General features: G+C 41.4%; 1 protein-coding gene across 1 annotated transcript in view; it reads right to left on the reverse strand.

The window, feature by feature from the left end:
• Positions 1 to 6660: 6660 nt before the first annotated feature.
• The window catches only part of dapk1 (death-associated protein kinase 1), a 75522-nt gene continuing 67807 nt past the window's right edge, over positions 6661 to 14375 (reverse strand). The window contains exons 21-26 of the mRNA XM_073466753.1: positions 13767 to 13952; positions 13454 to 13651; positions 12869 to 13007; positions 12450 to 12570; positions 12014 to 12202; positions 6661 to 11427 (exon numbers count right to left, since the gene is read on the reverse strand). Coding sequence (XP_073322854.1) covers positions 10132 to 11427; positions 12014 to 12202; positions 12450 to 12570; positions 12869 to 13007; positions 13454 to 13651; positions 13767 to 13952 — 2129 coding nt within the window. The 3' untranslated portion in view covers positions 6661 to 10131. The remainder of the gene's footprint in view (positions 11428 to 12013; positions 12203 to 12449; positions 12571 to 12868; positions 13008 to 13453; positions 13652 to 13766; positions 13953 to 14375) is intronic.

A 14375-nucleotide genomic window follows, 5' to 3' on the forward strand; every position in this document is an offset into this window, starting at 1 on the left:
ATCACGCCGCTGGCACGCCCCGGCGTGTGACGTCATCACGGAGGCACGTGATTCCCTCCCTCTGGAACAACAAGTAGGACAAGATGTTTTTTTTTGCAGGATTGTTGCTGCTAAAACACACAAAAAGGGCCATTTAATGAGCTCGACTCACTTGTTTCATGTGACAGAGTCACGTTAAGATATTCACAGTGACTTAAACATACTGCTCAGCTGATTTATAGACAGGTGGAGTGAAGATGGACCTTTTTTTTAGTGGTCAAATCAACCCTAACCCTGTTGTTATGGTAGGATGTAACCCCCCTGGAACTGCCTGCTGGGACAGCACAGATAAAAGGAAAGACCATTGAATGCACCAAGGAGATAAGTCGTACAAAGTAGCCTCGACTGATCTAAAGAAGTCGCTTTCTACCTCCCACATCTCCCCATTTTGCATATGCAGCTTCAGGTTAGCCTGGTTCAGCAAAGGCATGTAAACGTGTTGCCTGATCTCCAACCTAAATTCTCAGAGTGACCTGGGTTCTTGTGTACATGAAAACTAATCGTTAAAGGACTGTGGTGTGCTGAAGCCTTACACAACAAACATAAGATACTGTAGGTCAACAATATGCAGTTTATGGGCCCACGGGTGGTTGCAGGTGCTTTAGATGGACGTGCTTACTGAACAGGCCTACTGGCCACAGGTCCAGAGGCTACACAGGGTCAAGATGGCCCCGGTAAGCCAAACCCTCGGTGTGGTGTAACATTTTGTGCTAGATAATCTTTTTGTCTCCGGTTGACTCTAACTTGATATTTGTTTTATTTTTATTTTTATTTTTCCAACATACATAGACTACTGGTTTGCTCTGTAGACGACAAGACAGAGGGAGAACATTGCCAGAACACTGTCTACACTGTCCAATCTTCAAATGGAGATGTCTATAAAGGACATAAAACATGTATAATACTATATAGCCACTGTTGACATAAAAAAGCAGTGGGAGGGTATGAATATGCATCAGCACTTCCTGGAACAGCCGGCACAAAGTCTGAGTTAATCAGGGTCGATGCTCATGTGATTGATAAGACTGAAACTCTGCACAGGCAGAGTTGTTGTTCCTGCCGCTGCTAAGTTTGTGATATTGTTTGTCCGACATCAGTGGTGTAAAAGTCAACCGTGTACATTTAATCAAGTATTCCTCAAGTTTGAGTTATTTTATGTCACTTGAATATTTGAAGGTGAAGTGTTTCTGCAACAGACGAGCACCTGATCACTGATACTGGCTGTGCGTGGGAAGTTCAGTTCATTTACATCAGCTGCTTTATACCAGAGATATAGTCTTCTTACTGTAATGTATTTATCTGACCACTTTAAAGCAACATCATGTAGAAATTGGCATTTTGTGCAATTTGGCACCCCCTACAGTTTCTGAGTGCAAATTTAGGTAACTACAAACAAAACTCATTACATCATATTGTTATGTGTTGAAAACGTGTTGTAACGCTGTTATCCTCCCCTCTCACTGAAGTTACATAGTGCAGAAACAAGTGATAGAGACAGAGACACAATTCACCCTGTTACAAAACACTGTACGGTCAAAATGGTTTTGAAGCTGTTATTTTAGGGAGAAAAGCTACATAATGGTCCTTTAAAGGTGCAATATGTAAGAATTTTATGACGTTAAAAAATTAACAAATATTCTCAACAGAATCTGAAGAAATATACAGAAGCCCTAAAGGGCCATGCATTCATACATTTTATTTCCTCCGTTTTCCCGTGATAACGACTTAATTTCATTTGTTTTCTCGATATCTCGAGTTATTATCTCGAAATAACAACTGCCGTTTTCCCGAGATAACGGGATAATTTTCTCGAGATCTCGAGATAACGAAACTTTGTTTTCCGAGATAACGATATAATTAATTCGAGATCTTGAGAAAACAAAACGATAGTGTAGTTTATTAAATCATTGCAGGAAACATCATTCAGTGTAGCAATGTCAGAGGAGCAGGAGCATATAGATCACCGCGTCACATATCTTTTCAATCAAGGCCTGACACAGGCTGAAATAGCATTATGCCTTGCTATTACAGATGATATACACATTAGTGTGCGTAATCTAAAAAGACGGTTAGCAAGGCTTCAGCTATATCGGCGGCGCAATCTAAGTGAGCCTGATGTCGTCGTTAACTACATAGCTGACCAGCTACGAGGTCCCGGGCGTCTCCATAATCTCAGGCCTATCATATCACAGTCATTATCTCGAGATCTCGAATTAATTATATCGTTATCTCGGGAAAACAAAATTTCGTTATCTCGAGATCTCAAGAAAATGATCCCGTTATCTCGGGAAAATGCCAGTTGTTATTTCGAGATAATAACTCGAGATCTCGTGAAAATTATCTCGTTATCTCGGCAAAATGGCAGTTGTTATTTCGAGATAATAACTCAAGATCTCGAGAAAACAAACGAAATTAATTCATTATCACGGGAAAACGGAGGAAATAAAATGTATGAATGCATGGCCCTTTAGGGCTTCCGTAGAAATAACAGTTTTGATGTTATTTCAAAGACGTCTTTGTGTCGTGTTACAGCAGTATCTACTGATGTTAGCATGCTAACTAGCTTGCCCCTAGCCACGTTGTACCGGAAGAGATTATTGTGCCCATGCAGAGTCAGCCAATGGGACCACTAGCTTCACCGTTAACTGAACTAACTAGCTAACGTCTGCTACAGTTAGCATCTGTTGATAAGCTGTTTTGTTTAAGTCGACTGCAACTTTAATTTCTTTTCAGGTTCAGATTGTACGCAGATATGATCAACTACAAAAATGAACAACAGAAGGAGCTGTTTTGCGTTATGAGTAGGCCTGCACAATCAAATACCCACCACATGTAAGCTGTTAGATATAGAATATAAACTACCCCCGGCTGCTCGCTAAAGTAAAATAATTAACCTCATCCTTAACATTGCGTGACGTGATTCATCTACATCTGGCCCATGCATCATGTCTTTGTGTTGTCACATGCTGCGGGATGAGTGATGTTCCTACATTTCCTCGGTGCAACACTACGGTGAAGTTAACACGGCATCATGAGTACTCTGCAGTGCAGGTTACAAATACATCATGTTCCTGCATTTGCAGAAATCAGAAGGCAGACTGCAGCCTCAGCGGCTCGTGTGTGACTGGATCGTGTTGCTCAAGCACAGGGACACATGACAATGCTCGACTTCCTGTATGAGCATGCAGGCGTGGTCGGTTACCAAAGCCATCTAAAAACAATATTATTGGCTTTCCATATTGAGTAAATATTGCTCGCTGTCGAGGAAGTATTCATATCTGTTGCTAAAAAACACAACACAATAAGTTTTACCAGCAAAATGTACTTGAGCGTCAAAATAAAAGACTTTATAACGTGCAAATAACAGAATATATTGTCTCCTTTTACATTAATTTAACTTAAAAGGAAAAGTTCGACTTTTGGGAAGGGTTAGGGTAAGTGTATTCACTTTGTTAGAGTACATCTTCAATATAAGAGTATTATTTCTCCTCTCATAACTCTCAAAGCAAATAAGATTATGTTTCAAAATGTCCAACTATTCCTTTAAATGTCTGTATACTGAAGGCCACAACATGGAGAATAAAGATCCAGTGCCTTTGAGAGCATGTTTCTGTAATCTGTAAATGTGACTAATATTCAGTTAATTTCACAGTAACAGGGTGTCGTTTAAGGCCTGTTAATGTACTCTGTGAACCATTATCAACATTTATGCATTCCTCAGATTAGGACGCATCTCGGCCAACACAACAGGACGGTTATCAGCCGTCTGTAGACGAACACGTCTACAGACATGCGAGAACTGACACTCCTACATGTTGTTTACAGCCTCGAGTGTTTCTTAACATTATTGATCCAGGAAGTATTCGATTAGGAAACGCAACAACAAGCGCTAACAGTCCTGTGAGGATGTAACAAGGTCACACACAGGAAAACACAACTGTCAGTTCTAAGTTTGTTCTGAAGGTGGCCCCAGATGCAAGAGATAATGAAGATAACGTGATAAGATTTACCCGAGCAGCCACTCAAAGGACAGTGTGGTGGGATTAAATCCTCAGCTGCCGCGTAAAAATAAAGAATAATCATTAAACTTCAAATTCTGACATCGTGGACGAGAAGTGAGCCCTGAAACTAAAATGGAAATGTCAACAATTGCACGACAAATGGGCAAATTTAATCTGCTGATGAAGACCATGTGATTTGACTGAAAGCTCCAAACATCTACTACTTTTTCTGATGTTTTCTCAACAATCTTAGACTCAGCTCGTCAGGCTTTGTTGGACCTTGATAGCGTCAGTTGCTATCTGTTAGAATTCAGTTCCAAGCACTGCTAATGCTGACAAAAGTTAACATTAGCTTAGCACATTGCCTAAACTACCACATTAACTAAATGTTTACATGTTAAAGCATCAGGCGCCTGATGATAATCCATTATTGTAATAGGCTATATAAAGATAGCATTAGCCGTTAGCATTGAGGCCAACATTGTTCTCCTTAGCATGGTTTAGTAGCTATTTTAGCTTGCTAGCATCAGTGTTTCTATGCTTATATCCAGGATATTTACTGCTAGCATGTTAGCAAGCTTGCTAACTCATCAAATCAGAGAGTATATTTGAGTAATTTTTGTAGGCAGAACATATTCCAACAGATGAACTCAGTGCTTACTAAAACTGTTCAGTGTAACTGTTCATCAGTGTACTTCTCATAGCCTTGTTTTCAGAAGTTAGTTGAAGTGTATTGTCTTCATTTTAGGTATGTTTATGAACTTATTTCTGTTAAAAACATTTTTCCAAATGGTGAGAAACCACATTACACAGATGCTGAATTAACAAAAGGTCAGTGTGAAGGTGAAGACCCCAGACATGCTGTATATTCAAACCGTTTAACCCAATTTGGATCATGCTTAAAAACCAAAAATGTATAAAAACAAATCTAACTTTTAAAACCCGTTGTGCAAAACAAGTGTGACGGATTCAGATTCACGTGGTTCAAACATCACGAGTTCTGCTCCATCAATCTTTCCCTGTTAGTATTTTTGAATGGCAGTCAACACCGTCAGCAGAAGTTGGGACACGTTAAGACAAACCCAGAGTGCTTCAGGCAGAAGAGAGGTCATGTGACTGCGTGGGTGGAGGGACGGTGTCCCTGCAGCTCTGCAGCTCCACAATGAACCCAGAGAAGTGTGAATAACACAGCCGGGAATCTGGCAGAGGACAAATAATCACCCAGAAGACACCAGTCTGACCCTGATTTACCAAACATTTCATATTTGATAAGTGTTGATAAGCGTCCTTTAAATCCACTCTGGTGTCAAAACTTTAAATATTAAGTGTATTTTTCCCAGTAAAACTCTGCAAAGCTATTAACATCTTAACAGGTGTTATTTTTCCACTTTCTCTCCAACATGATTTTAGATACGAATATCTTTGAATTTTAAAATTGCTAGTTTTGTAAATCCCTTCCCCAAATTGTGAAAGGGGTTATCTGAAAAATGAGAAAACAAGAAAATGAAAAAACAAGGATTTTGATTCATTACTGAACCCAAGAGTGATGTAATCCTAAATGATTAAAAAAAAGAGGACAAAATAATTTCACCCGTTTCCAATATACACAATCCCGTTCAAGACAATTAAAGGACTAATTTATCGAAAATATGCCTAAAAAATAACAAACCGCACTGGGAACAAGGGACAATAATTCACACCTGTACACAGACAATATAAATAATACTCCAACTGACCTTTTGTTCTTGCAAGTCTGACAGTCCTCTTGATGAGGCTGGTACTTTTTTTATACCAATTTCCTAAAATCGATAATGATTATCTGTGACTACACTGCCTCAGGAATCTTTAAAGGAACAGTTCACCCAAAAATGAACATTCAGTCATTATCCAGCCACCTCCATGCTGCTGGAAGGTCGGGTGAAGTTTCATGATCCGCACAACATCTCCGGAGCTTCTGGAGATTCTCTTGAACGGCTGAAGTAGATGGGAAATGACAATAAAATATAATAAAATAAAAATGAAATAGGTCCACACAGCCTGTCCAGCGATCCCAAACTGATTTGAAAAGACGTAATTTTTTTATAAACCTTTTTAAAAAAAGGTGCACTATGTAACTTTTTCAGCCTGTCCTCGTTAGAAAAACAACCGTAGCGGTCGACAGTAAAGGAGCTTATTATGACCCGTGTTGATGCTGTGTTGAACTTTTTCACTACAGTGTTGGTATATAATCCTATATTCTTGCACTGAAAGACTTCTAGATGGGCCATGCTGTTTTTCTTTTCACACCTAAGCTAAAAGCATTAGCACGTAGCCCGTCTGAAGTGGTTGCGTGAGCTCAACAGCGCTATTGTCTTTTCAAATCAATCTGGGATCTTTCCCTGGATGTTTTTTTAATGTTTTAATACAAGTTCTGGTCTCCTTCAGTTGTTCAGGAGAATGTTGCAGCGCTGCTTTGCTGTGAAGCTCCAGAAATGTCGTGCGGACTATGACACTTCACATGACTTTCCATCAGCATGACGAGGGTGAGTAGATGATGACTAAACATTCACGTTAGGGTGAACGGTCGCTTTAAGATCTCCAAAATATCTCTGTGTCTTCAATGAGGACAAAGACAGTGACATAAGGTAAAGAATTTATTATAAAATGTATTACACTATAAAGTGTCAGAAGTACTAAGAACATGGCATTCCAAGACATGCTAAAATAATGTAACATAAATAGCGACAACAAACAAAACAAAACCTTGTGCAATGTGGCGAGTAGACCGGAGTCTCGGAGGGAAAAAAATCACCCAAAAGTAATATTGAGTACGTCTTTCCTCATCAAACAGATACGAACAGAAAATATTTATGAGAACACCTTTAAATCCGCTTGTTTCGGTCGCAGTCAGAACCGTTCCAGAAGAAAAGACACGGAACGGAGACGAACTTGATAATAATATAAGGGATTCCCAGCTTGTACAAAACGAATGTGCCTCTTCTTTTGTAACAAGAGAAACAAAATACGCACTTCCCTTTCTGCAACATCACTTCTCAGCTTGTGTACTGTACAAGGCGATAATAGAGGAATGACTGAACGTGTTGTAGGCACACAACATTGGCAATGCTTTTACACAACCTCAACAAAAGCTTCAATAAAGCAAGAAAAATAAAATGACGTTTCCGACCAGTTTGGAAACATTTCATTTCATCGTGTTTTATCACCATTTCTTTGATTTGTTTTTGTTTTTTTAATTTTTATTTTTTTTACTTGTAACCATATTCTTAGGAAAGATGTGTAGTACATTCATTTTGCCTTGTTGGAATCAACAGTTTTTAACATTTGGGCAAAAAAGGAAGCTTTAAGTGAGCGGAAAACTAACAGAAAAGTGAGGATGAAGTGGAGGAAACAGGACTCAACAGGAGTATTTACACCACAGCTAGAAGTCTGCTGCGTCGATTGGCAAGTTCAGCCTGAGACAAAACTAGCGAGAGAAGTAGAGTATTAGAAATAGTTTTATCTCAGATGGTAACACTGGGGAAGTAAAGCAGACAGGAAATACTGCACTCTGGCACAGAGCTCATCTTTTTCTACCAAACTGTGTCCTGAAAAAGGCCCTTTACATCCACAAAGTCTAACTTTATAGGGATCAAAGACTCTTTTCCAAACATCAACACATGTAGTGAAAAAGAAAAATGTTTTCTGGTTTGCAAACATTATAAGGTACTAGCTTACACAAAGTGAAAATGCTTTTCTTGGAACATTTCTTCCACCAGCAGCCTTTGGCCTTTTTTCAGCTAACACTACTAACTTCATGCCATCTCTTCCCTGCTTCTGCTGAGCGGCGGTTTCATGATATAAAAATACAAAAAGTGAAAGAAGATGTGAAGCCACGCGTGGCCAGCCAACAGTGACAGCAGCTCAAATTTAGCTCGACAGAAGCGGCGTCGTTGCCACTGTGTAAAAATCCGACACTGGAAGGTAACTCGATTGTTGACGTCTGGTCGTTAACGCAGAAAACCTGTTGAGGAAGCGTTGAAAGGGTGCAGCGTCAGGTGTGTTTACTTTAACTGACGACTCTGGATATCATTAATTTACTTTTAGCTGAGTAGAAAAAGTTACAAATTTAAAGTTACTTTTTAAATAATTTTTGGTGGCACTTTCTATTCAAAGTAATAAGTGAGTGAGTGCACAGTTTGAGGGTCACAGTTGGACCCTGAAGCTCAGCAGTAGGAGCTCCACCCTGTCTGCACTGATGACCTTTAACATCACGTACGTGTGACCCTCTACAGAAAATAAGGAGCTGAAAGGATTAACACCCTTCAATAAGACACTGTACTGGGAAAACATAATTCTGTTAAAATGGCTAAAGGTCCCTTTGTGTGAATAGAAAATGAGTTAATAAGTGAAAACATTTCTAGTGACACTTTATTCTACAGGTCCCACGGTTGGCTAAAAATGATCAAGAAAGGAACGGAAACACAGCTGTTAACTCTTCATGAGGATCATGGATCATGGAAGAAAATTTAGGTTAAAGTTTATGGCATTATACCAGACTACAATTTAATCTTAAGTAGGCTTTCGGTGGAAGTGTGACAAAATTAAGCATAATATTTAGTACACTTGATTTCTGAAGTTAAAGGAATTTTGTACGCAAAAAAATACCAAAAAGTCAGTTTTTACTGACATTGTATAGACCAATGATTGATCAAAAACATAATTGTCAGATTAGCTGCAGCTCTAAATAGTGTAAAATGTAGTCTGTAATTGGGACACAGCTAATAAACTTGTTCATTTCCAATGAATTAAAGCTGCATCAATGGATTTTTAAGGGGGCAGCAGAACAAACGGAAAACACGTTATCACTGCTGTATAAAGTCCATACGGCATCTCTCGGTATCTCCTTAAATAAGTAACTAAATGTCCCACGATATTGTCTTGCTATAGTCAATATTTTCTAATAAACTTCTTAGGAAACCAGTAAAATAAAGTGTCACCAAAAATCAATAAGTGATCAAGATTTCTGTTGTTGGATCGAATAAGAAGAAATGTGCATAAACCAACAAATACACAGATTAAATGTGAATGACTGTTTCCTTTGACTTCCACAGAGCATCACATCGCCTCCACACTGACTCTAATATGAGAGAATATCAAACAGGTTTATCTCCTGACTCACTTAACAACACAGCAGAAAAATAAATCTCTGGTTTCATCTTTGTGTTTGTTTATTTGCCAGTAATATTTAATTTTTAAAAACTTGTTACATGAGCCGAGCGTTAGTTTTTCTTCTTCGTGTTCTTTTTTTCATCGACCTTTTCCTGTCTAACACATATGATGGCCTTTTCCTCAATAGACTTGATTGAAATATCATTTTACTACTAGTGTCAACAAGGCACAGTTCTTCAGTTGCAAAGAACTACTGTTTTCATAACAACAAGACTATTTGTGCTCTTTAGGGAGGTAGAAGGCCACAAAGGCACTCTGAAAAATGCTCTTAATTTATTAAACATCAAGCTGAATGGTCAAATGTCACATCAGTAAAACAGAAGCAAGGAGGCAAGAGAATATTATAACTGTGATGGATGGGGTGAGTAAAGATGGCAGCCTCTGACACGTTCGCTGATAAATTTAAGTCCTCAGTTTTTCACTTGAGGATGGGTGAGAAAAAGGTCCAATCATGAGGCAGCCATCTTTTTAACCACGTCCACTCCTTCATGTAGAGTTGAAAAATGTATCTTTTCTGTACTTTCTGTCTTTTAGCTGTAAGATGAGTGCGACTTGCAGTAGATTAGGAGGGATTTTAAAAAGCAGCACAACAAGATTAAGAACAGAATAAAAAGCACTGGATTCCTCTTTGGAGCTCAGGACAAGCGGCGCTTTCACAACATTCATCGTGGAGGGAAAGCTCAGCTGAACAGGTGTGGAGAGCACAAACACAACATCTGGTTCATACGCCAACTTAATGGAGAGGTTGAGGAACGAGCAGCTGGACTCTTGTAACGATTGCACTTCATGTTCATTCACACACAAGTCTGTGACTGTCCTGTTTCAGGGGAAATGTCACATCAATGTGACGTTTGGCGAGGACCGAAAGTCGACCCTGTTCTGTTCAGCGGGATATGACGGAGCTGATGGAGTTGTACGATGTGCCACCGTTGCAGGTGGGGGGATAGCCGTTGGCAGCCCCTACCAGCGCTTCCATGTTGACCCTGAAAACAGGAGAAGCTTTGAGCAGAAAGTCGGCGGCATCTCGGCGGCCGAGCTCCCTCAGTTTGGCCATCAGCACACCCACCGTGCTGTCTGCTCGCCCGCTCCACTCCTGCAGCAGCGCCGCTGTCGGGCTGGGCTGCAGCGCGGCCTGCTGCGAGTCCAGGTCCGAGTTCAGCTGAGGTGTGCCGTTGGGAGTCCCGTTGCTGTGTTTTGCCACCAATTCCGTGAGGCCGAGGTTCATGGCTAGTAGGCACCAGTCTTTCCCCAGAGCGTCAGGGGGGTCCAGCATGCGGCAGAGCTTCCTGCGAGCCAGCAGGGGGACGTCTGATATGTGGATGTCTTTCCCCAGAGTCCCCTGCTGGTAAACTTCAGCGCAGCCGAAAGACAGAATGCTGCTGAAGCTCTCTCGGTAGCCGCCCATGGTATTAGTGAGCGAGGATTCCCGCTGGACTTGGGCCCGGAAGAAATCTTTAGGTTGGTAGATCATGATGGGGGCGTGGTGTTCCCGCAGCTGCTGAGGACTCAAGTAATATTTGGCTGTGAGCAGTCCGGGGAGTGTGGAGGCCAGCAGGTTCTCTGTTATACTACAGACAGTGTCCAACAGGGTGTAGCACTTGGCCCGTTCTGAGTCTTGACCACGCACCTGAATCTCCACCCCCTGGCCGTGGTTGACCAGCAGGATCATGGCCTCCACTCCTGCCTGGCTCACCTTAGCGCCATTGGTCCACAGGTGGATATCTCCATCAAAATCATCCCCATTCTCCTCCTCGGGCTTGTGCTGGTGGCTCCAGCGACACAGGTTCACTTGCAGTTTGTGAAACAGGCCACAGGGGAAGGGGGTAAGGTGCTCCGCAGGGACAAGTCGTACCCCGCCGTAGAGCAGCGACTCCTCTTCCTCCTCCTCGGTCCAGGAGCGGTGGAGGCCATTTGTCTTGATGAGGGCAGGAACATCCACCATGGAGGGGTTGGTGGCATCACGGGCACAGACGTCCATGGCATCCAGGATCTGCAGCAGCTCGTCCACGTCGCTTTCAGGAGCCAGAGCCTGCACCTCCTCCGTCCTGTAGCGCCCCCTGTAGTGGTGGATGGCCTTCGGCGTCTCCACGGAGAGAAGCTTTCCGAGGACATTGCTGCAGAGCCAACGAGGCTCCAGCAGTACAACATCCTGCACCGTCTCACTCTGCATGATGTTGATCTGTGGGAGGAGGAGAAAAGATGGTCAGAGAGGAAACAAGTTGACAGTAACATATGAGTGGAGAAACACAGTGAAAGAAAGTAATTAGAAATAAAACAAGCGTTGATAAACAAAGAAAATCAGAAACTGAAAAATATTCAGGATAATTCCAAAAGAAAATTAAATGAAGTGAAACGTATTGACAAAGATATAAAAGAAATGCTTTCCTCAAAGGATTCAAATGACAGCAAAGTAGGACGCCTAGTGGGCTTAATTTGAGATAAACAACAACAACAACAACAAATGCATAAACACTTTTCAATCTTAGCATGGTTCCTTACTTGGCTTTCTGAACTGAGACACTTTCATAAACAAACAGAGAAACGACATGTTCCTGGTTGAGGGTCATTCTAAGTAATTGCTTACAGAAGACAGCATAGTTTTGGTTTTATCCATTCATGAACAAATAGTGCACCCTGGTGGTAGTCTGGTGAACTGACAGTCAGCTGAAGCGTCCGTTGTTCTGGCCTCATAAAGAACTTTATTATTATTCTGTTTTCCTGTAGCTGCACACAGTCTGGGCTGAAGCTGATAAACAAACACGCACCTCCCCCATGCTGTGAAGCTGCAGGGCCAGTGAGCGGAGGTGATCCTGGCTGACCAGAGGGTTGATGTGCTCCTGGACGTCGCTGACAAACTGCTGCCACGATGTCAGCTGGTTGGGTCCGCTTAGCTTCCTCCAGGCCGGCAGGGTGGTCAGCAAACGCTCCGACAGCAGCGTCATGGGACTACACCTCTGCAAGGACGGAGAATAAGTGGGTTTATTAAACTGATTAATAACGAAGAAAAACACTATTAGGTTTAGATTAAGTTGCTATAAATAAAATATGATAAACTATACTCTCTGTTTTTGATCTATTCATTGCATTGTGCCAACAGGCTCTTGGAGGAAAATTAAGTCATTAAGTAATTTGTTTAAAATACACACACAAATCAGGATTTAGGGAACACATTTTGTATGTGTGTGTGTCTGCAGCGCTCACAGAGATGATGTTGGTGCGAAGTTCCTGCAGGTGGCTCCTCAGCAGCTTCACGTCTCTGGAGTTTGAGGCTCCAGCATCCATCACAAACACTTTGTCACTGATGTGCAGGTCGAGCCCAAATCTGAAAACAAAAGAACACATTTCAAAAAATGTAAACCTCTTGGCAGGGGAACTGAGAGATATGAAGATACATCTGGACGTACTCATGCAGACATTATTAGTGACATACACATCACTAATAACATGAATCACAGTGGTATTCAATTTATGTTATTTATGAAACTATGGTGTTGTATTTTGTTTCACCATGTCAATGATTTGCCTGCTATAAGTCAGTTTATTACAGAACCAGCAACAAAAACCAACAATAACATAATGATCTCCATATCCCTCTTGTCTGCTGCGGTGTGAATGCCAACCTGTTCCTGACTTCCTTGAGCAGCACTTTCTCCTTGTCGTAGGTGAACTCTCCGGAGAAAGCTCTGGGGAGGTCAGCGAGGTCAGCGTGCGTCGCCACGAGGACGACCATCAGAGGCTGCTGAATCCGACCTCCGAAAGCTGGATTCAGACAGGAAGACACAGACAAAAACACACAGATTGAAAAAAAATTAAATACAATTGTGTCAAATTTTTACAAGGTTTTACATTTAATTGACATTACTAATATTTAACTACAATATTACAACTGCTTGCAGATTTAGGAGCCATAAAAACAAATTACTGAAACTACTTAAAAAGTCACCGCTTAATAGAACCAAGAAGTAACGTTTTTCAAGTTTACTGACAGTCCAATTTTACAAATTATCTCAACAGCGATCTACTACTAAGATTATATTCAAGTCCAATTAGAAGCACTAATATAACCAAGGAGATACAAGGTGTTTTGCTCAATTGCTTTTGCCTAATTACATGTTAAATAGGATATATTGAAAATTTTCCATCAGTCAATTGATGAAGTCATGGTAAAAATATGTAATCATCCTTCTCCTCCTCCCTGTCCTCACCGATGTTGTCCTGTGGCAGGGTGAGGGCTTTCAGCAGGTTCAGCCAGTAGGTGATGTGGCTGAGCTGGGTCTCGTACGGCTCCTCCAGGCTGAACAGAACCAGGTGGATCGCTGTGGCGTCGTTGGCTGCAAAGTAGTCGTAGGAGCAGTAATAAACTGGGTTCCCCGAAAACTCCCACACGCTGAAATCTCCCACACCTACACAGAGGGAAATAAGGGACAGTCAGTAAAGGTTATAGGTTGTAAATGTAATTTCACACCTTAAAAGCCAAAATACGGAAACAGGTTTAATGTAAACATCTTGGGCTCTCACCGTGGATGTTGGCGTGCTGGATGTCGATGGCCTTTGTGGCCTGTTCGTCAGCTGTGGACAGGGCGTTGTGGACGGGCGAGAAGACCTCCAGGACACCTTTGGTCAGGCTGGGCTCAAACATCATGCTGCGACTCCGCACGCTCACATTCTCACAGCCGGGGTACAAGTTGGAAATGCTCACTGACACTAAACACAGAGGAAGAGACACAGGAAGAGGGGGGGCTGTTAATTGATGTCTACAGCAGGGTTGGATTTAGCGAACCTATGGATATATTTAGATGAAATCAACCTTTTATAAAAACATTTGGCATCAGAAGCCATGAATTTGTTCCTTGCACATTTCAGCCCAAATTCAACGCATATCTTATATATATATCATATATCGGAGAAAGTCAAGTGTTTCTGACTACTTCTCTCTACTGAATATTAATCGAGTATCCTTTTTACCCAATAATTACACTTTCTAACACACGGGGGTGCTATTTTATTACAAATAAATCCACTATGCAGACAGAGTCTTTGGATTTCTTTGACACTCCATGGGACCACACCTACAGTTTGTTTTCTGTGGTCTTGAATCACATTGAAGATATTTATCTTTTTGCTGCA

This window comes from Pagrus major, chromosome 5 (genome assembly GCF_040436345.1).
Source record: "Pagrus major chromosome 5, Pma_NU_1.0".
NCBI classification, from domain to species: domain Eukaryota; kingdom Metazoa; phylum Chordata; class Actinopteri; order Spariformes; family Sparidae; genus Pagrus; species Pagrus major.